This window comes from Pseudorca crassidens, chromosome 13, assembly GCF_039906515.1.
Source record: "Pseudorca crassidens isolate mPseCra1 chromosome 13, mPseCra1.hap1, whole genome shotgun sequence".
NCBI classification, from domain to species: domain Eukaryota; kingdom Metazoa; phylum Chordata; class Mammalia; order Artiodactyla; family Delphinidae; genus Pseudorca; species Pseudorca crassidens.
In genome coordinates, this window is record NC_090308.1 from 14,078,630 (window position 1) to 14,103,306 (window position 24,677).

General features: G+C 36.4%; 1 protein-coding gene across 2 annotated transcripts in view; it reads right to left on the minus strand.

Moving 5' to 3' along the window:
- The window catches only part of ESR1 (estrogen receptor 1), a 395,464-nt gene that overhangs the window by 140,906 nt on the left and 229,881 nt on the right, over positions 1-24,677 (minus strand). For both annotated transcript variants that reach the window (XM_067701750.1, XM_067701749.1), the window contains exon 5: positions 8,818-9,153. In XM_067701750.1, coding sequence (XP_067557851.1) covers positions 8,818-9,153 — 336 coding nt within the window. The remainder of the gene's footprint in view (positions 1-8,817; positions 9,154-24,677) is intronic.

A 24,677-nucleotide genomic window follows, 5' to 3' on the forward strand; every position in this document is an offset into this window, starting at 1 on the left:
CACAGTCTAGGGACTGACTGATTCTCCCCAGAGACTGGGAAAGCAGGAGACACGATCTCTACATTCTCCCTGTAGGCTGCTCCAAATTGCCAATATCTCCCTGGAAGGAGCTTGTACACACGTTTGGTACCCCAGCTTCTGCAGATGCCACCTAAGGAATACATCCCTTGATCACCTGGCTCTAGTGGCCAGCAAAGCTTGCACTTGCCAGCCCCACAGGCTTTTAACAAACAAATGTTCTTAAGGGGCTATCCTGCCAAGGGTCAGCACAGAGGAAGCAAACAGAAAATCCCATCCCCTAAAAGGGATCTATTTGTGTACTTTAAAAGCTGTTACCTGAGGGTCCAGCTACCAATCAGCCTGTATCTGCATGCTCACTGAGATCCTCCCCTTTAGGATACTGACAGGTCTTGGCATACCCTCAACTATTGGGAGCCTCTAAGAACAAAGAACAAATCACAAAGGTCTGAGAGACAACCAAGAGCTCAGGCTGGGCTGAACAGTAAGGTTCATCTCCAACATGAAACCACTCTGTCAAGACTGGAAGAGGTGGCTGTTTTATCTAAAGCACAGAAACCAATACAGAGAGTCAAGGAAAGTGAAAAAACAGAGGAATATGTTCCAAACAAAAGTACAAGATAAAACCTCAGAAATAGACTTGAATGAAATGTAGATAAGTGATTTACCTAATAAAGGGTTGAAAGTAATGGTCACAATGACGCTCACCAAGGTCAGAATAACAAGGCATGAACAAAGTGAGAAATTCACTAAAGACATAGGAAATATAAGAAAGTATCAAACAGAAATTACAGTACTGAAGAATACAATAACTGCACTGAAAAGTTCAATAGAAGGGTTCAACATCAGCTAAATCAAGCAGAAGAAAGGACCAGCAATTCAAAAACAGGGTAGTGGAATTCATCCAATCAGAGGAGTGAAAAGGAAAAAGCATGAAAAAGAGTGAAGACAGCTTAAGGAACTTATATAAGGACAACATCAAGAAAACCAACAGTCACATCACAGTGGTCCCAGAAAAGGTCAGTACAAGAGAAACTGAAAGGAGTAGAAAGCTAAAGAAATAATAGCTGAAAACTTCCCTAGCCTGGAGGAAAAAACAAACATCCAGATCCGGGATGCTCAGAGAGTTTCAAATAAGATGAACCCAAAGAGACCTACACCAAGACACGTTAAAATTAAAGTGTCAAAACTTAAAAACAAGGAGATAATCTTAAAAGCACCAAGAGAAAAACAACTTGTTACATACAAGGCTATCAATAGATAAGACTATCAGCAGTATTTCAGCAGAAACTTTCCAGGGCTAAAGGGGGTCACATCATATATTCAAAGTGATGAAGAAAAAAAAAAACAAAACACCAACCAAGAATACTCTACCCAACAAAGTTGTCCTTCAGAGTTGAAGGAGAGATCAGCACTTTACCAGATAAGCAAAAGCTGAGGGAGTTCATCACCACTAGATTAGACTTACAAGAAATGTTGAAGGTACTTCTTCAAGCTTAATGAAAGGATGCTAATTGTAACAGAAAAAAATATGAACATATAAATCTATAAAATAGGTAAACAACAAGGACCTACTGTATAGCACAGGGAACTATATTCAATATCTTATAATAACCTATAATGGAAACGAATCTGAAAAAGAATTTACACACATGCACACACAACTGAATCTCTTTACACCAGAAACACTGTAAATCAACTATCCTTCAATTAAAAAAAAGAAAGTATAAATCTCACTAATTAGGTAAATATAGAGTTAAATTCAGAATACTCTAATGTTGTAATGATCATGGGTAATTAACTTATAGATCTAGTATGAAAAGTAGAAAAATGTAAATTGTGACATCAAAGATAAAACATGGAAGGAAAGTCAAACTATAGAGCTTTAGAAGTTGTTATCAACTTAAAATAGACTTATAAATATAAGTTGTTGTATGTAAGCTTCATGGTAGCTACAAAGCAAAAACCTATAATAGATACACAAAAGATAATGAGAAAGAAATCTAAACATACCACTAAAGAAAGTCATCAAACCACAAAGGAAAAGAGCAAGAGAAGAAAAAAGAAACAGGGAAATTACAAACAGCCAGAAAAAAATCAACAAAATGGCAATAAGTAAACACCTATCAATAATTACTTTAACTGTAAATGGACTAAATTCTCCAATGAAAAGACACAGAGTGAATGAATGGATCAGAAAACAAGATCCAACTGTATGCTACTTACAAGATACTCACTTTGGGTTTAAGGAAACACACAGATAGAAAGTGAAAGAATGGAAAAAAGATACTCCATGCAAATGGAAACCAAAAGAAAGTTGGATAGCTATACTTATCTCAGACAAAATAGAATTCAAGCAAAAGACTTTAATAAGAGACAAAAAAGTCATTATATAATGATAAAGGGGTCAGTCCAGTAGACGATATAATATTTGCAAATAATTATGCACCCAAAATAGGAGCACCTAAACACATGAAACAAATATTAACAGACCTGAAGAGAGAAATAGACAGCAATATAACAATAGTAAGGAAATTCAATACCCCACTTTCAACAATCACCCACACAGAAAATCAATAAGGGAAATATTGGACTTAAACTATATATTAGACCAGATGGACTTAACAGACTTTTCATCCAACAGCAGCAGAAAACACATTTTTCTCAAGCACACATGGAACATTCTCCAGGATAGATCATATGTTAGAACACAAAATAAGACAATAAATTTAAGAAGACTGAAATCATATAAAGTATCTTTTCCAACCACAATGGTATGAAACTAGAAATCAAGTACAAGAAGAAAACTTTAAAATTCACAAATATTTGGAAATTAAACAACATGCTACTGAAAAACAAATGGGTCAAAGAAAAATCAAAAAATACCTTGACACAGATGAAAACTGAAATAAAACATACCAAAACTTACAAAATACAGCAAAGCAGTCTAACAAGGAAGTTTACAGCTGCATTAAGAAAAAAGGAAAGCACTCATTACATTGAGAAAAAAAGGAGCTCAAATTAACAACGAATTTTACATCTAAGGAAATATAAAAGAAGAACAAAGTAAGCCAAAACCTGGTAGAAGGAAGTAAATAGCAAAGATTAGAGTGGAAATATGAAATCAAGATTAAAAAGACAACAGAATAGATCTTTGAAACTAAGAACTGTTTTTTTGAAAAGATAAACAAAATAGACAAACCTTTAGCTAGATTTACCAAGAGAAATTAAAACAAGATCGCAAATAAATAAAACCAGAAATGAAAGAGGAGACATTGTAACTGATACCACACAAATACAAAGGATCATAAGAAACTACTATGAATCATTATACGTCAACAAATTGGACACAAGAAGAAACTGATAAATTCCTGGAAATACACAAGCTACCAAGGCTGAATCATGAAAACAGAAAATCCAAACAGACCATTACTAGTAAGGAAATCTAATCAGTAATCAAAAACATCCCAACAAAGACGAATCTAGGACCAGATTGCTTCACTGCTGGATTCTACCAAACACTTAAAGAAGAATTTCAAACTGTTCCAAAACACAGAAGAGGAAACACTTCCAAAATCATTTTATAAATCCATCATTACCCTGATACCAAAACCAGACAAGGACACTACAAGAAAAGAAAATTACAGGTCAGTATCCCTGGTGAACATAGATGCAAAAATTCTCAACAAAATATTAGCAAACCAAATTCAACAATACATTAAACGAATCACACACCATGATCAAGTGAGATTTATTCCAGGGATTAAAGGATGGTTCAACATCCACAAATCAATCAACACACAACATTAACAAAATGAAGGATAAAAACCATATGATCATCTCAATAGATGTAGCAAAAGCATTTGCAAAATTCAACATCCATTCATGATAAAAACTCTCAACAAAGTGGGTGTAGAGGAAACATACCTCAACATAATAAAGGGCATACATAAAAAGCCCACAGCTAACATCATACTAAACAGTGAGAAATTGAAAGTTTTTCCTCTAAGATCAAGAACAAGACAAGAGTACCCTGTCTCACCACTCCTAATCAACATAGTACTGGGAGTCCTAACCATAGTAACTAGGTAAGAAAAAGGAAAAAAAGGCATCCAAATTGAAAAGGAAGAAGTAAAATTGTCTCTATTTGCAGATGACATGACATCAAACATAGAAAATCCTAAAGACTCCACCAAAAAACTATTAGAATAAATTCAGTAAAGTTGCCAGATACAAAAGCAATATGCAAAAAGCAGTTGCATTTCTATATACGAGCAACAAACTATCAAAAAGACAAATGAATGAAATGATCCTATTTACAACTGCATTAAAAAGAATAAAATACCTAGAAATAAATTTAGCCAAGGAGGTGAAAGATCTGAACACTGAAAACTATAAGACATTGATGAAAGAAACTGAAGATGGTACAAAGAAATAGAAAAATATTCTATGCTCATGGACTGGAAAAAATAATACTGTTAAACTGTCCATACTACCAAAAACAATCTGCAGGTTCAATGAAATTCCCATCGAAGTCTCAATAGCATTTTTTACAAAAGCATTTAAAAAATCCTAAAATTTTATGGAACCACAAAAGATCCCAAATAGCTAAAGCAATCATGAGAAAGAAAAACAAAGCTGTAGGCATCACTGTCACATTTCCTGATTTCAAACTATATTACAAAGCTATAGTAATCAAAACAGCATGGTATTGGCATTTTAAAAAAAAAGTAGATCAAGGGAACAGAATAGAGAGCCCAGAAATTAACCCATGCATATACAGTCAACTAATATTTGACAAGAGAACCAAGAATACTCAATAGCAACAGGATAGTGTCTTCAAAATATGTTAGGAAAACCGGATATTCACATGCAAGAGAATGAAACTGGACCCCTATCTACACCACTCACACACATACACACACAAAATCAATTCACAATGGATTAAGGACATGAATGTAAGACCTGAAACTATAAAACTCCTAGCAGAAAACATAGGGAAAAAGCTCCTTGACATCAATCTTGGCTATAGTTTTTTTGGATTTGACACCAAAAGCAAAGGCAACAAAAGCAAAAATAAACAAGTGAGACTTCATTAAGAAGTTTTTGCATAGCAAAGGAAATCATCAACAAAACAAAAAGGCAGCTTACCAAATGGGAGAAAATATTTGCAAATCATGTATCTGATAAAGGGTTAATATGAAGAGCACATATAGCAAAAAAAAAAAAACAAAAAAAACCCCTATGATTAAAAAATGGGCAGAGGAACTGAATATACATTTTTGCAAAGAAGATATACAAATGCCAATGGGTACATAAAAATATCCTCAACCAATCATCAGGGAAATACAAATCAAAACCACAATGAGGTATCACCTCACACCTGTTAAGTTGGCTATCATCAAAAAGACAACGGATAATAACTGTTGGTGAGGATGTGGAGAAAAGGGAATCCTGTATACTGTTGTTGAGATTGTAATCTTGTGCAACCACTGTGGGAAACAGTAAAGAGTTCCCCCCCGAAAATAATGTAGAATTACCATAAGATCCAGCAATCCCATTTCTGGGTGTATATCCAAAGGAATTGAAAACAGGATATCAAAGAGATATCTGTAGTCCCATTCATTTCAGCATTATTCGAATAGCCAAGATATCCAAGATATGGAAATGAACTAAGTGACCATCAACAGATGAATGGATAAGGAAGATCTGATAAATCTATATCTACATAGATGGGCTTCCCTGGTGGCGCAGTGGTTGAGAGTCTGCCTGCCGATGCAGGGGACACAGGTTCGTGCCCCGGTTCGTGAAGATCCCGAGTGCCGCGGAGCGGCTGGGCCCGTGAGCCATGGCCGATGAGCCTGCGTGTCCGGAGCCTGTGCTCCGCAATGGGAGAGGCCACAACACTGAGAGGCCCGTGTATCACCAAAAAAAGAAAAGAAAACAAAAAATCTATATCTACATAGATATATAATGGAATATTATTCAGCTACAAGAAAGAAGGAAATCCTGCCATCTGTGGCAACATGGATGGACCTTGAGGGTGTTATGCTACGTGAAATAATCCAGTCAGAAAAAGATTAATATTGCATGGTATCACTTATACACGGAATCTAAAAAAAAAAGTCAAATTCACAAAAAGAGAGTAGAGAAAAGTGGTATCCAGGGTTTAGAGGATGGGACAAATAGGGAGAGGTTGGTTAGAGTATAAACTTTCAGCTCTAACATGAAAAAGATCTGAGGAGCTAATATAAAACATGGTGATTATAATTCAAAACACTGTATTGTATAATGGATTTGCTAAGAAAGTAGAATTTAAATGCTCTCATCAGAAAGAAAAAAGTAAATGTGTGAGGTGATGGATGTTTAATTAACTAGATGTAGGAAATCCTTTTATAATGTCTAAGTATATCAAATTACCATAATGTACACTTTAAATATAATTTTGTCAATTATACTCCATTAATGCTGAAATTTTTTAAAAATTAAATCAATTTACAATCTCTGTTATACTGATAGCCATCTGAGGATATCCAAATGTTCTATGCAGGTTTTTGTATCATACAGCTAATTCCAGGTACTTCTACAACTGCTTTCTTACTGCCCTTCTTACTAATGATGTTTTCTATTCCCTCTATATTAAATTATTATTATTATTATTCTCAAACTGTGACCATATAAATGTAATATTGTCTATATTAGATTTTCGGTGTGAACTATGTTTTTAATGACAGAGAATAGTTGGATAGAAAAAAGCTTTTCAAAATGTGACTTTGTCAAATTTCTGAGAAGCTTGACAATCATCTTCAAAGATGATTCCAGAAGACATTTTTTCCTTCCCTCATTTTTCATCTTTTTAAAATCAATGACTCTTTTTATTCTGCTTGGTCAGACTACTAGGCTTTTGATTTACAACAGCTATATTCCAATAGCATATATATAATTTCATTTTTGCCTTTATAATTATTATTTTTTTAAACCATCAAGTAACAAGATACAGTTTGGTCCAAGGATTGTGGAATCATTCAGGTCTTTTAAACTAATATAATCGAGTTATAGAGTGGTTTTGCTACACATCACATTATCATAAATTTGTTTAGTTCTGGGTTTAACAATGGGATGGCTAAGCATGGACGTAATATTTTCCTTCTCTTGATTTCCAGCTCCATTTTATTCCTAAATTCAGAAGATTATTGCCATGAAATTTTCATCCACTGGTAATGTATTTGAATTTAGTTCTCATTGTTTCAAATGCCCTTCAAATTTTTATAATTATAAAAATGTCATGATGGAAGTCTACTGATAAGTATGAAAAATATATACTTGACTTCAACAGTGTTCTAGAACTAGTATTACCAAAACTTCATTCAGGAAAATATATGCTTATAGGACAATAAAACTTAATAGCAACTAGAGTTGGTTCTCAGGGATATGACCCTTAGTTGTTTGTTTGTTTTTTCCTCTTCTCCCAAAGTATTTTTTTAAACAAAGGCAATAATAAATATAAAGATAAAACCTATAACCACATTACATGTAAATTCCAATATTTACTTATCATGGATCTGCTTCACATGGGAATGCTAAGGTAGGTAAGTGCTCATTAAAACTCCTAATTCCAAAGATGGCTGGGAATTTTTATTTGCCAGTTGGCCTGAGTCTGAAATCTAAATATGCCTGTTAATCCCCATGTTTCCATGTAACCCAACCTCTGCTACCTAAATAGATGCCCTCTACCAAGTTTGGATCACAACATTGCTGGCTCCTTATTCAAAGGACCACATGTTCATATGTTAAGAAATGCAAATACATGAACCAGTATCTAAGGCCAGATATATGTTTTTCTTGGCCTATAATAGATCTCTAAAATGCAACTACAAAACTCCACATTTATTTAGTTTAATAAAAAAAAAAGTCCCCTGCTTCATAGGTAATAATTAACTTAATCTATTAAAAGAGAGCACACAAGACAATCGCTGTCTAACTTCATTACTCATTTGATCTATAAGCCCAGAAAAAAGATTTAACTTCCTCTTGCCTTGGTTCATCTACGTTAGCTCCTGAATGGGTATGATGGGGCATGGAGGAGGTCATTTTCTAGTCTTGTTTCCATAATAACTAGAGTTCTTCTCCCTGAACAACAAGAGCAACAGTCAAGTTTTACAGGAACACCAGTTCTGAGAGTATCAACTGAAGGACCGAGTATCACTTCAGCCACTGTCATCTTTCTACAAGCTCCTCTCAGGGATGAGAACTTAATTTATTTTTCTATTGTGTTACCTTTGTCCTAAAATATTAAGACTAGACAGTTGAATGAATAAATGGCATTCAGTTAAAAAAAATTAACTCTTTAGTTTATAAATACCTTAAAATAAAACTTAAAATCTTTTAAGGTAAAATTGATGATTCATAATTTAGGTGTTTTGAAGAAAAATCCTCAATATTAAAAATTTATAGGGCATAGATCACTTAGTGTTAAAAATTTCTGCCACTGTGAACATATAATATTAAATGAATTTATTGCCTAGAGTCCACCCCCAATTTTTTGGTGAATACTGATGGGTTAAAAATAATGTCAGATTAAAGACTTTAATCATCTAGATTTTGATTTCAAAATGTTATATCCTAACTTCCAGGAGAATTACAGTGTATGGATACTGAAAAATTTTAACCAATTCTGATGTAACCTTGAAACCAATTAGATAACAAACTGTTTTTTCCCACTGTTTCTCCCATGATACCACAACCAGTTCATGAATCATTAATGGCTCTGAAAAAAACAGCTGAGCTTCGTGTTCTTACCTGGCACCCTCTTTGCCCAGTTGATCATGTGGACCAGCTCCCTGTCTGCAAGGCTGGTCAGCAAGCCCATCATTGAAGCCTCACTGAAGGGTCTGGTAGGATCGTACTCGGAATAGATTATGGGGGGCTCAGCCTCCAGCAAGGCACTGATCATCTGATCGGCTGTCAGGGACAAGACGGGGCTGTTCTTCTTAGTGTGTTTAATCAAGAGTGGGCTCGGCCAAAGGTTGGCAGATCTCCTGTCTCCAGAGGGCTCCGCTTCGTTCCTGCCCTCCCCATCCTCTCTCTGGCGCTTGTGCTTCAACATTCTCCCTCCTCTGCGGTCTTTCCGTATCCCTGAGAACACAGGGGAAAAAAAAACCAATTTATTCTTTTTCTCATATAAACTTTCACAGTAAAACCATCTTCAATGCTAACAGCCCTTTATTTTATTTGAGGAAAGAGTTTGGGGCACAGTTGTGCTGGTAAGTGTTTAACAACCAGCTGTCCACGAGGAAAAAAAAAATAGGCTTTGATTTGTAGCCTTCACCAATTTCCATGGTGTAACTACTCCCATTTCCATGGCAAATTTCAAGCTAGTTGTCTGAGATTAAGCATCATACAAAACTCCTGAAAAGTTAACAGTAAGCTTTTATGAGCCAGTACAAGCTGGTCTAACAAGCCATTGGGGTGTGTGGTGTGTGTGTGTGTGTGTGTGTGTGTGTGTGTGTGTGTGTGTGTGTGTGTGTGTGTGTGTAAGAGCTGCTGTAAAAAGGACATGATAATAATTATTCTTGAAATATGGCTTATATCAAAGATTGCTTCTGCTATGAATATTCTTTCAACAGTAAATTAAAAAGGCATCTTTAAAAAAGCATTTAATAAACATCCTTATCATCCAACTACACCTCCAAAACGTATCTGACAGCCTCTGGATCCTATAGGTGTTCAGTCAGTCTTTCATTGCTGCTAAACTGTACCTCACCACCTGAGGAATTGACCCACAACCCTCAACTTGTTTACTTGGTTCTAAGACTGACACAAATGTATTTCTATTTTCCTGATACAAAAGTTTTTAAATAGTTGAAAATAGTTTCCCCCCAAAGATTTACCAGCTGTGGTTCCCACTAACTAAATTATAGGGCAGGGGAGACTCTACTCTCTTTTGCAGAGACTCTGAGGTTTGGCTCAGCATCTCAACCTGGAAAAGGCCAGGCTGTGGTGCTGAAATGTATCAGCAGAAACAAATATTTTAAAGGACAAAAATGATCACTAGCTTCCATATTTTCAAAAACTGTAATCTTTTCAAAATATGGCAGATAGCAGCAGTTCTTAGATTTATATAAAAGAAATAATCGTTTTGGTAAAAAGTTAATACAATTATTTTTAATATTAAAGACATGAGAAGTCAACATTCTTTATAACATATCACCTGTTCTCTTACTCGAAATGAGTAACTAATGTCAGAACTTTGTTCTATGTCGTTCTAATTTGTCAAGGCGTTTGCACAAATGTGCGGTGGTGAATTTTTTATGTATAGCTTTTATTCGTGTAGGTCTAGATTAGATATGTTAGATGATACTAAAAATGTAATGAAGCCACAACCCTTCCTATTTGTTCAGTATTAAAATAAGCATTTCCCAGAACTCTTGGAATAAGTAACAATTGTAAAGATTATTATCACTAACATGCACTGAGCACTCACCATGTGCTTAAGCACTTTAATATATACTTTACATGTGAGCATTTCACAACTAATTTAGTCCTCACGATAATCTTGTAAGGTAAATACTATAAAACTGCTGCTTTAGAAAGGTTAATGAACTTGTCTGAGACCATTCTCTATTAAGTATGATGCAAGATCCGAGCTCTGAAATGAAGTTTGGTTTTTTTTTTCCAGTTAACAGAGTTTTAAAAATGTATCCAACAAAGTCGACACATTTAAGGATACCTAGAAGTAACATAGTAAAGAAATAAAATGAGGAGAATCGTTGTATCTGACCAGTCGTTGTCCACAGTCAGACATTTCAACTCTTTCGCTGCTAGATATGCTAACGAGAGTATAATATCTGAACTGAGGAAGGTGATACAGCCTACTCTCAGCTCATCAGAGCACACCTGGAGTATCACACAGTGCTGGATGCTGCAGAGACAAGCAAAACAAATCTATTCAGAGGAACTAGGATGGTGAGGAGATGTGAAATCAGGTCACATGGAGAACCACTGAGGAACTGAAAGGGATTAGCCGAGAGAAAAAAAGACTTTGAGGAAACATGAGTGTCACCTTCACATGGGCTATACTATATAAAATGGCATTATGGTCTGAAGGTTTGTGTCCCCCTCCCCAAATTCATATGTTGAAATCTAATCCCCAATGTGATGGTATTCAGAGGTGGGGCCTTTGGGAGGTCATTAGGTCACGAGGGTAGAGCCTTCATGAATGGGATTAGTGCCCTTATAAGTAGAGGCCAGGGGGCCAGCTTACTCTCTCCACCCTGTTAGGATATGAGAAGACAGCTGCCTACAAGCTGGAAAGCAGGCACTCATCAGACACCAGATGTGCTGTCAAGCTTGGACTTCCCAACCTCCCGAACTGTGAGAAATAAATGTTTGCTGTTTAATCTACGAAGTCTATAGTATTTCTGTTACAGCACCCCAAACTGACTAAGAGAGATACATGGGTTCAACTTGCTCTTTATGAGCCCAAAGGGTAAAATAGAAAAAATATGTGGAAACTCTGAGTAGTCAGAGCTCACTGCAAGGAATCAGTTTGTAGGAGTCAAAGCTGACAACAAAGATAGAATCTGCTGCCGCAGGAAAGGATGTGTTAGATCACTGGAGGTTTCCAAGAATAGGCTAGACGAAGACTTTACAGGGGTGTTACCAAAGGCATTCAATTACCCAGTATTTGCACTACGTGACCTTCGATATACTTTCCATCCTGAGATTGTAGGACTCTATGTTCTTCCATTTAGAATGTAAGACCAGTGGCCTTGGAATGAAAAACAGGAAAAGAAGATCGAAAGCAAAGAATTCCTACAGGTTCACATTTCTTAGGAAATTCTGAGGTCAGAATTTTGAGAGGATGATTCTGATTGTTATTTACCTACTTTGGGTAGGAACTAGGGTGAAAAAAATGCATTGTTCTTCAATATTAAACAGAGTATAACTCAAATACTCTTTGCCCCCCTACTCTATAACTTTATAAAGAGATAGAGAATGTGGACAGATCTTATTGGAAAGTTGCAGCATTCCAATAAAATCTTTTAATATTAGATCTACATGGAAAGATAGAAGCAAGTGACTTGAATAAAGAAGAAATGGTTAAAGGTGATATTGTTTACAGTAAGATGAAAGCAAGTTACCTGAGTAATCAAGTTATGACTATACACATGCATTTTACTTTTTAAAAATGAAGGCGATGCTTTATGTTATAACTGTAGTTTATCTTCATTTTAAAAGATTTCCAAAATAAAGACAAGTAGATAGAAGGTTAATGAAGCAAAACAAAACATAGTATTACCACTCCCTTTAAAAGTTCCCAGCAATCATACTACAGACAATCTGATCTCCAGAAGAAGAATTTTAAACTCAATTCAGGTTCTAGGAGTGACAGTTATAAAAAATTGTTTACCAAAGTATTTGTTCTTTTCGTAAAAATTTGTTCAATACTTACAATGTATATTCACAGATGATGCAGTGGGAAACAAAGATCATGTTACCCTCCATCAAGTTTTCAGCTTGGAGGGAGAAAGCCATGAATCAAAAGTTATTCTGTTATTTGTGGAATGAATGCATTAGCTGCCCAAAACACTATGGAAGGGAGGGGGAGGTGCTAATCGGAGGAGACAAAGAAGGCTTCTCTAGGAGACAAAGTTACATTTGAGCCAATTCATGAGATTTCCTCTCTTGGAGAAATTTCAAAGCTGACTACTCAAATGGTTTAGGTATAGCACTACTTAGAGCAGTGAGCTGAATCACCACACCACACTGAGTCTCAAATATTTGATTCACGTTGTTGAACACAAGACAAAAATGTCCACAGGCTTGGAATGCAGAACGAGAAAACACAACCAGAGAGATGGAGGAAAGAGCTAAATATTTATAAAATCATCAAATCGTCAAATAGGGTAAGGTAGATTCAATTAGCATTAACAAATATTTTCTTAAATTTACCCCTCAATGTTCCATATTTTTCAAATGTCAAAGGCTCTATAAAATATACAGACAGAACAAAAATAGCAAGTTGTACATACTGTGTGGCCGACTGCATGTGATAGGATCCCAGGGCACAGCTCAATGAGGAAAGCAACCATCTCTACTTGTAAGCAGTAACTGTCATATAAGTAGTGACTATCAGTGTCACTACCAGTGATAATATTGCATATTTCATAGTAGTTCAAAAAAAATCAAACTGGAATTGAGTGGAACAGGTGAAAAATGGCCCAACTTCTACTATCTTAACCTAGGTTAAATGAGAATTGCAGATCACAACCAATAATTACAGCCTGTGTCACTATGGAATATACAGCCAGTTCCTAATTACATACAGTGATGGGGTATAGGAGTGGCATGCATATTTGAAATCCAAAGATAAATTTAAAAACTCATTCTATGCTCCCTACCAAGAATTTTTCCAGACAACATAGACTGATAAGTATTTTACTTAAGCTCAATTTCCTTTGTCTAAATTATTTTAACTATTTTGGTACGTGAACAAAAGTTCACAAAGCAGGGGGGAAGAAAAACAATTAGGTTAGATCATGCAAATATTAAACAGGCAGCCTCTTGACAGTCAAGATGTTTCTTTGTAACAAGTAGGACTTTGGCTTGTAACGCCATATAAACAAGATGTATTGTCATTCAGCACCCCAAAATGTCATTTCCCAGAATGGTTGAGCACAATATTTAGCAGCGCAATTCAGGTGTCATGTAACGGATATGCTAGTGTACAAACGTTATTAGCTCTCAAGTTGTGTCACTGATTAGACAAGAGTTGTATCACAGCAAATTTCTCTACATTCCTTTGAAAATTTCATAAGCTTACAATAATTCAGTGATTACCCTCAGGCTTGAGAAACAAACTCTCTCTCATCAAGCAAGCCCACCACACATGTGAAATGCCACCACTTTGAATTTTATGCCCTTGGGTTAAGCCTTCTCTAATACCCTGTCGCACTGTGGTAAGGATTTAGAAGCGGAGTATAGAACCTCTGCTTCGTAATACTCAATGTGAATTTGAGTGATTCTAATCCACTAGGAAGTGTTAATTTCAGGGAATTTATTAAACCAATAAGCACAGACCACTGGAATGAGAACAAAAGGGAGAGAGATGATGCCCAGGGCACTCTCTAAGATCCCTCAGGAATCTCTCTAAGGCTGCCTGGGCTTGGGGAGGTCTGCGGTAAGGCAGTGTAGGGGCTGAGCCCTGGCAGGGAGAAAGGGGCTGGGGACATATCCACTGCTTAAACAATTATGTCCTGGCCCTAAAATAAAAAGATCTGTCCTAATGCATCAAACTAGGAGTTTTGAAAGACTGCTTCTAATACTTGAGTTTACTTAATCATCCTTTTTTAAAAATTCTTTAAACTCTTTGGCTTAGTCATTATATCTTAGGAAAAATGAATATGCTATCTGAATATTCATTAATTAATAGAATTCATTGGCTTATTTGCTTCTAATGCATTCTGCTTTTTAAATTTTCTTTTTCTGAAATGATCTTTTTTCTTCTTAGTACCCTTTGCCTCTACAAAAAGCTACTATAACTTCAGTAAAGTTATTTCTCCAATTTCCCAAGACTACTTTAATGTATTATTAAATATTTCAAACATTTGCATAATCACCTTTCTTTTGTTTTTCAATAATTCCACATTATTCATGAGGTATTAAAAACCCAGGCAGAGAAATACCCTAAAAGCTTTTTAATTCAACATGTTGAAGAAAACAGGAGTGCTGATTAGTTAAGAATTAAATAAAGATAAGAACTAATGAAACTTGCACCAGAGAAACTTCCCTGCATCAATTGTAATGCTTTCCCTTCAAATACTAGAAATGAATCTTGTAAGGTAGGCACTGGTACAGTCCCCATTTAACAGAAAAAAAGAAGTTTAGAATAACTATCATGACCAAGGTCATACCAAGAGCAGCACAGAGATTTCAACCCAGGTGAATTATGTAATTATAGATTATTATTAATATTATCATAGCCTCTAAGTGGATCATTGATGATGGTACATCAATGATCTACTTTGAGGTGATGAATTATCCAGTTCATTTAAAGCTACTTAATGCTCTTCCTCTCCCTCCTTTCACATCCAACAAATCACCCCAACATGTATTTACTCACATATCTCTTCCTTTACTCCCTTTCACTCTATCTTTACTGCCACCATCCTGGTTCACACACTTCTCCTTTTTTGCCTAGATTGATGCAGCAGCTACTAATTTGTCTCCCTGCCTACCTTCAATCTTCCTTCCAATCCAATCAACTGGCAATTGAATAATCTCCATTACACACCTATTTTATCCTGTTACGTATTGTCCATCTAAAGCTGTCAAACACCTCCTTAGATACAGCAGTTGTTTGTGCTCTGAAGACTCTTGGCAATTCTAAGCAGTAGGGGTACAATTAGGGCTTCTGCTTGCCCCGGTCCCCCCATTTGTCTAAAGCAGCTGTATATATATATATATATATATATATATATATATATGTATGTATTTTGTACTGGGATTAGGGAAATAACTCATTTTTAAAAGAGTTTACTGGTTGTATTTTAAATTTAAAAAGCCACTAACCCACTGAATAAAATCCAACACTACACTGACTCATGAATTTCCACAAATAATCCCAAAGTACTTTTCAAATCTATCTTTACAAATCCCCTCCACAAACCTTTACTTTTTTATGAAACAGGGTTGGCCTTGCCACTTTTTATAATACTTCCCAACATCACCACCTTGTACAATTTCCACTCCTCTTATATTGGCCACCAAATCCCAAGTAAAATCTCATTTCCTCCATAGTCAATCTTGGACCCCACTCCAGTCTAGCGGCTCTACCTCCTTCATTCTTGTAGCTTTTCTTTCATCTTTTTCTTTTCTTGTGTCATTCATCGGATAACCATCATGTACTAATTTCTGTGTTTAATTACACCTGAGTTCCCCCTCCCTGGCTATGGCCTCGAATTTCTCTCCAGGCAGGAAGTTGGAGCAACAGTAGGGCTCACCTCATCTATTTTCCCTTTCTCAAGAAACAATGCCCCACGCTGCCTGATGTCCAAGGTTTAAAAACAGTTGTTTCATATATTATATCCATTTTTAAAAGATACTTCTGTTGGGAGGCAGTAAGGTTAGAACTGGAAAGCAAAATAGGTCTGCTATTATAGTTGGAAACATCATTATCTCCCTGCCCATAACTGATTACTTAAGTAAGCAGAAAATCAATATGAATGGAATTGACCTCAAAAATACTATCAATCAACTTGATCTAATTGATATTTATAGAAGACCCCATCAAATAACAGATGAATACACATTATTCTCGAGTTCCAATGGAACATTCACCGAGACAGACTCCATTCTGGGCCATAAAAAGACCCTTAACTGTTATAACTTTATCAACTAGAGTACAGTGTTTGTGTATAGCCCCTTTTGCCTTTAAAGGTTATAAGAACTGTGAAACCACTCTTAGGTATATTGGAATTAAATAATTAAGTAAATGAATGGCACATAACGGGAGCCAGGTTTCACACTGTTGCAGAAAGAAGTGACTTGTAAGTAAGAGAAGACTAGAATGATTCATGCTGTAATGACAAGAGTTGGAGACATCAGTGTGTATTCATTTTTAGCTTAAGACAGATACAGATGTTAAGCTGTATAAAGATATATAAATATAAATATTTATAAATAGGTGTATATACATGGGCTAGTACAAACACATATATCTCCTTGCACTGTCAGCTTAGAGGTCCTAGAAGTAACAATATCCCAGGAACAGAAAGTACATCTACTGCTCAGATCTTGGTTTCCAATAAGAGAACCATGACTCCATGGAAAAATGGCTGATTCTAGGACTGGGGAAGGAAATATACAAGATGAGTCTGAACTAAAAGGAAGAACGTGCTCAAAAAAAAAAAAATCGCTCAATGATGTGTATGTCAAAAGAATACAGGAGCCAACTCATGAAGCTCCCAGTGCCAAGGCTGGGACAACATGAGCAGCAAAATAAATAAGAATTGGATTATATCCCCAAACATAAATATCCATGAGTCTATACTGATATAAATAAATGACTGAATAAATCAATTAACTGAGAATAGCAACTCCAACTAATTTATGTAAGTACTCCAGCCTTAAGGCATAACCCCCCATTCCTTAAGTATGAGCTGCACATAAGCACTTCCTTCCAAAGCTAACTGTGTGAAAAAGGAGAAGGAAAGAATAACCTTACAGTACAGAAACCTAACAAATCCGGCCTCAAGTAAGGTTGTCAAGGTCAACAACAATAGTGATAAGTCATATTGATTGATTATACGTACCCTTGATATGATGTGATGACAATGACACTTTACATTTCTGGTCTCCCTCCCAGAACTCATTTACCCCAGTCTAACCATGAGAAAAACATCAGACAAATCCAAACTGAGAGACATTCCACCAAATATCTGACCAGTAATCCTCAAAACTGGCAAGGTCATCAAAAACAAAGAAAGCCTCAGGAACTGTCACAATCAAGGGGAGCCTAAGACAACATGAATACTTAATATAATATATCCTGATGGGATCCCGGAACAGATGAAAAGTATTGGGTAATAGCTTAGGAAATCTGAACAATAATTGACTTCAGTTAATGATAAAATATCAATATTGGTTCATCCATGGTGATGAAAGTACCATGTAGTAGTATGAGATGTTACCCACAGAGGAAACTGGGTGTGGGGCATCCGAGATCTCTCTGTACTATCCTGGCAATAGTTCTGTAAATGTAAAACGGATCTAAAACGAAAAGTTTAGTTCTTAAAAGTCGAGGGCAAAACACTGAGCAAGAAGTGCTTTTATATAATATGAAAATTAATTTTATACTGCTCCCTGATTGTTCGGAATAACTAGTCACTGCCATTCATGCCGCTATGTCGAAGGAGAACAGCTGAGTCATCCTACCCAAGGGCTTGCGTCAAAGTATAATTCTACATTCATGATTGCATTGCGTATGGAGAAGACCATGGAGTTGGTCAAGAGGAAAATTTAAGGCTGTCAGAAACACCGACCTATAAATTGAAACTACAAAGATTATATCTTTGCTGCTCAAAAAGTTTTCAGGATGTAGAATAAGCTTTGTAACTGGGCACATAAATTTAACCCTGTGGTAGCTTTTTATCTTTTCCTAAAATATATAGAGAGAGGGAGATGGAGAAAGAGAGAGAGAGAAAGAGAGTGTTAGTTATGGTCAGTGTTTAACACAAGTTAAAATTATAAGCGTCTCCTATTAAAGACATACAACAATCATAACAAAATATCAAAGACTACTCAATTACAAACCACATGAAGGCAGAGATTACATCTGTCTTGTTTACCAGTAGACATAATTACCTACTAGACTTCAATAGATATAGCGGTGGAATACATAAATGAGTCGGTAGGACCTAGAATCACATTGAATATATTAATAACACAAGTTTGATATATTAAAACATCTTGGAATTCCAGTTGTTGGAATTTTATTATAGCAGTGTTTGAAATCGGTCTTTCTGGTAAGTCAACTCACTTTATGTGATCAATTTAAGTAACAAAAGTCTTAAATAAATTGCTAAATAAAAGAAGTAAGTTAGGATCAGTCTTTCCACATTCAATCTCCTGACCCAGCTATGTATCCTAAGTACCCTGTGGTCTGATTTTATGACTTGATTCCTCTGTCCCCTCCCCATATCGTTAAGTTTTGTTTCCATTATCTTACATAACTTTGGAATAAATCTGTTAGTAGTGGGGAGAAGGTCGTGTACATGATCCAGACATGATCGGTTAATTCAGTTTTCCTTGGAAGTAGTTAATTATTAACTTTTCCACCAGGCTACTGTCACCACCACCAGTTAACCTCAATTGTCCCAAGTGCTGTATACCAACTAACTTGGTCCTTCTCCTCCAGCCCAGTGGCCTATCTATCAACCTCTCAAGAGACTGCAGTACTCATGAGGAGCCGTAATATCCCATGGTGTCATCTGCCAGCATCCAAATTCAAATAAACTGGCAAGTTTTCTTAACACTAGGCTCCTCTGGGGTGATTAACCATGGTGAGTTAATTGTCCTTGATGAGTAAACTTGTGTACAGATGAGCAGTGTTTCGTCCCGTGGATGCAAAGAGCACATTTCCCCCCTTTCCTCCTAAACTAGGACTCCAGTGGCATCTGCTCTAATTATTCCATTGGCATAAGAGTAACCAGAGCCCCCCATGGTGGCCAATCATGCTACCCCAGCCCAGTCTTCATGCTTCTTCCCAGGCCCCAGAGCTAGGTTCCTATCTGCTGTGACAATAAGAACTCAGCAATGATGGAAGGGAGCAGCTGAAGTTCTATGACAGGAGAAAACTTAATTAATATGCTGTCAGCTCTGCCTGGTCACGCCTGTTCCATCGTAGAGTGTGTGCCCAGAAGTTTACAACAGCCCACGTTTCTGCCCTGTTGAGCTGGTGTCGTCTGCCAGAAAGGCACTTGACAAACACCAACTGCAGAAGTACACAGTGATTCTGCTCTGCAATTAGCATGTATTTATGTTTACAATCTGGAAAACAAAACCCATATATGTTATTATTTTGAAAAGGAATTCTGCAAGCAAGTGCGGAGAGAGTATTCATCTCTGTCTTCACCAAATCGTATTGGAAAACCATGATTTGCTTTGATGATATTTGATAATTTATCCCGTTTACTTTGATGAAATTTTATTTCAAAATGGATTGTATTGTTCCTGTTCTGACTTGTTGCTGTACTGCTTTACAAATGTCCCTTTTGGAAGCTGAAGCAACCAAAGAGGTAGCCTTCGTATAGGAATGCACTGTTTTGGAATTTTCCCAAAAGTTTAGACAGGGAGTGCCAAGAAAGGGAAATCAATCACAGGTTACCACACCTTTAATTGCATGTCAAATCATGCTGCCTTATCCCAGCAACAAAACCAAGTGTCCAGGTCCAGATCGAGTGGGGAGTAAGTCACGATCCCGTGTGATCTCAGTGACATCCGTTTTGACTTAAAAGCATAATGTTCACTCATAAAACTGCTGTGCACTTTAATAAAAATTCGGCTAATAAACCCTTGTTTCTAGAGGCAGCTGTGGCAGGCTGTTCTATAAGAATCTGATTTATTAATAACAAAATTTATGGGGTGAGGAGAAAAGCAATACATGTTTTTCTCGCCTGGCTTCATTTCCCTGTAATATCTTAGTGATGAGTCTCCTGCTGGCAGGCATTCTGTAGCCAAGAGGAATAAATAAGACACCAAGGTTTAGCCTGTGAAGTTCTCACTTTTCTCCCATTTCTTAGCAGTTCTGCTACTCAGGCCTGCAGTTTTCCCTTCTCCAACTTATAAAAGAAACAGTTTGTCTCCCCACCTCCCCATGGGTCTCTTCTCTGTCTCATGCTGATCGGTGCGGCATTGGATACAAATGAAGTCCTTGTTGTCTTTAATTCGGTCGTGGATGAGCCTTCCCAGCCTCGCTTGAGTCACCAACATCCAATTACATTCTCTTGGACCAGAAGTGCCTGCCAGTGGGACAGTCATCTTACAACAATCCTACAACTGGGTCAACAAACTAGTTCACCCTTGCTGGTGATTTAACAAGTCCTCAAGTGGGTGAATGTCATATTTCTCGAGGCTTAAAAGGGTCTATTCCTTTCTACAAACTCTCATTTGTGAACTCTGTCACCTTAAATCTATTAGAAATCTTTCATACACCCTACAGCTCAGACCTGGGCAAATTCGGGGCTCGATAAATAGATGTTAAATGATGAATTTGTTACTTGACCTGGTAGCTAACAGAAATCACTGGGCTCCTTTCCTAAAATGTTGACTTGAACAAGTACTAATAATAGAGGAGGAGTAAACAGAATTATCAAGAGCCTTCAGGATCACAAAATTCTACCACCCGTATTAATAGAGAGCTCAGCAAAAGGAAATATCTCATTCTTACCACTGATACAGCCGGAGCAATTCTTTGTCACCATACTTATGCCAAAGGAGCCCCTATTGCCCCAAGCCAGAAAGTTTCTCTCTCTGAAACATGCCAAGAGTTGAAAGTTTCTTAATGATAAGGACCGTGCCTAGTTCTCTGTATTTCTTGCTAGATTTAACTCTGTACCTTGTAAATAAATTAGCTTTCCTAGGTAATGATCAATGAATGTTTCGTGTACTGACTAGAACCAGCGCCTTTCAAAGAAGACAACATTCCACTGAGGGTAGAAGTATCATCTTGGGGCCAGGTTCTCCTCTATAAAATCTCTATTTTCCTCTTCTTCGACTCTATTTCAGTGTTAGCGACTCCTCATTCAATCCAAGCAAAGTAACAGATTTATTATACTGTGATTTCTTCCTGAATATCAAATATCTTGCCCCATCTGATTTGAACTCCATTATTCACTCTCACAAGTTCTTATCCACTTTTCAGAAAAGTTAATGCATCTCGATGGAGGAAGCGTGTCCACATCTGTTTGCCTCACCAAATACCAACTGGATCCTTTGTTTACAATTGCCAGAGCTGAAATTCTATTGAAAATATCTTAAACAAGCATGTTTATTAAATGTCAAATACTAAATACATGCTGCTCCAGAATACTTGTTCTTCAGTGGGAAGATACCTAGCAACCTGACATAACTACTGGTTTCCTATAAAACTAGATTTCCACCGCTAAGGATGCAGGAAGAGAGAGAGAAAAAAAGAAAGAAGTCCTCAGTCAGAATGCAAAAGCTGATGTCAGTAGTTAGGGTAGCAGAAGATATTCCAAAATAAGCTGGCTGGAACACTCTTAAACTCAAATAAGATGCAAACTTAAAAAAAAAATCTGTAAAAACAGCTCAAGACTTGGATAACACATCAATGATAATAACAGTCCAATCATAAGTCGAACTTACAGAATCTTTGAATTCTTTGAAGTCCTAATACTTTGTGAAGATAATTAGGTGGTTTCCTGGCCGCATACGTATTGCACCTGTGTCCATTTCTAAAAGCCAGTCATTTTGCCCATGTTTAGTGCAAATCAGAAGTTATGATAAAGGATAAAGAGTTGAGCATCAAAATGAAGATTGTAGCCCAAATAAAAAAAAAATACTCCTATTGCTGCCATTTCAGAGAAAAGTTCTTAGACTTTACTCATAGCTCATGAAATTATAGATATGTAATTAGGATATGTTCCAAAGGGAGATATAGGTGGAAAATTAATTGCAGATTCCAGCTTTCTGAGTAAGGAAAGGGCTTCCCCAGAAGCATACTGTCCCTTCTGGAGAGAACACAGGGGGACTTCTGCCCTTTCTCAGGAGGGCTAGTGCCACAGCCCCATATATAATCAGCTTCATCAAATTCTTTGATTCTTGACAGTTGGTAAGTGTATATCTCTTTTAAGCTTACTATATTTTTGGAAATCGTTATGGCATATAAAGTATATTTTTATTGTGACTCTGGGATGTCCAGTAAACAATCTGAAATTATCCTGTTTAAACTGGCAGGGCTTTGATTCCATTAAGAAAGAAGCTATTAGAATTGAACACGTGGATTTTAGGTTTATTCATAGGAATACCTCAGTGTCTAGGGCCTCCAGCCTTCCAGAAAAAGCCTGTGTAGTCATTAAGTTAGTGATGACTGTCTGAATGGTCTGACTAGGGAAAAGGTAGAAGAAATTGTTTCAAGCCAGCTGATAGACTTGTTTTGTAACTGAATAAGAAATATTTTAAAAACTAGAAAGAATATCTAGTTGAGATTTGATCAGATGGGCTATTCCATCTAATACATTCTAGAGCTGATACCAAGGTTTTAGCTGGTAGAGGAAGTGAAAGCAAGTTTAGCTACCCATGGAGTACATTTATGCAGTAATGATAATAAAATGGTTTTATCTAGGCTGAAGTTCACCTATCCTGAATTCAAAGCAGAAGTGCCCATTTCTTGGAAGGACGAGAATTATCATTATGGAGGCGATTATACTAGGGTGCTTTACATATCACTTCACTGAAACATCTGAGATATTAACCCCAATTTTATAAATGAAAGGGCCTGTAGAGGTAACGATGGCTTAACCCAAAGGCACACAATTAGGAACTGACAAAAAATTAGAACTCAAGACTGCTAATCTCAATGTCCATGCCCTTTTACTCGCTATACCATCCCCAATACTACTATGATTTGTCAAATGTCATGATGATTTGCCTTATTGGCTGTTGACTCAGTGCACAGGATATGCAGATTCTCACTATCGTTTCTTGATATTATATTTATTATGAGTTATTTTATTTTGGCTACATTGCACATTATGCAGTAACATGAACATGCTAGCAAATTCTTTCACAGTACATGATGATTTTTGAACTCATTCAGAAGTTACGCATCCAATATGATTAAGCAGGACAGAGAGTTAGTTTCAAACAATAAGCAGATGGGTTTTAAATACAGCAATGTACAGATGATGAAGTCAAAAGAAGGCTGAAGATATTTTAATAAAAAAGCAGACACAAGTACAAAGGATAATCTGAGAAGCTCAAAGAAATTGTGAGCCCTGAATTGCAGAGAATGGAGCAAAGTAAAACGTTCCTTACAGCAGACAGAAAAAAGAGAGAAAATTGGCTTGCTGAAAATGATGAGGGAATTGGAGACAGGGATAAGGAAATGACAGTTATTTTTCCCATGATTTTAAAGTGAAGGAATAGAACACAGAGCTCCTGAAACTAAAGATTTTATTTTTCAGAGAGAAGGCACATAAAGCCCACATGCAGCAGAGGAAAGAAAAATTTAAGTTTTGATGAAATATCCTGAATGGAAACAAGAAGGATACTGGTGGACAGGGGGTTTCTAAAGATGCTACTTTGAAAATTACAAGATTATCACAATAATTCCTTTTTTAAAGGAATCATTTTTGAACTAAGGGCCTGATTGTTAAAAGAATTCTCTGGTAATTTAGTGATGCTTATAATTTTTTGGCTCAGTATGTGAAAAGAAGATCTAATATACATTATTCTTCTTCATAATATTACGATTTTACAAAATCTGAAATATCATACTGGGACTCAGCCTTCTTTGGGAGAACAAAATTAAAACTGAAGATATATGAACTAAAATGGGAAAAAAAGATCACTTTGGTTACCAGGTCCTATCAGAATAAGTTTCTCATAGGTATTCTAAGAGAATAAACTTCCTCGAGTTACTATCTGTATATTATCAGCTATTCATTACAATTATCAAATACAATAACCAGCTTATCTGCCAGAGATATGAGTTAACTTGCCATTTTAATAATTCTTCTTTGTACCAGGAAATGTCATTATTTGAAATGGGGTGAAACTTAACAGAATGAACTTGTTAAAAATAAAGCAAATGCATCTACGAGATCTTAATTATAATTACATAGTCATTTGTGATCATTTCCAATAGTTCTTGGCAAAGACAAATGAGCATAATGAGTTCCATTAATGGACTGATGTGTTCTGTTTACGTGCAAGGAAGGGATTTAATAAAAGTGTCCGAAATAGCAGGAGGGCATACAAAGTGACAAACGAGGTACGGGTGAAAATCTACACAATGGTGTAAGTGGAAGCATCGTGTCAAGAAAGGGATTTCAAGTAATTTGAGAAAGTGATTCTCACCAAAAGTCAGTAAAGACTCAGCTGGTAAAATGGCTACTCTTAGCTTTTTGCTTTTT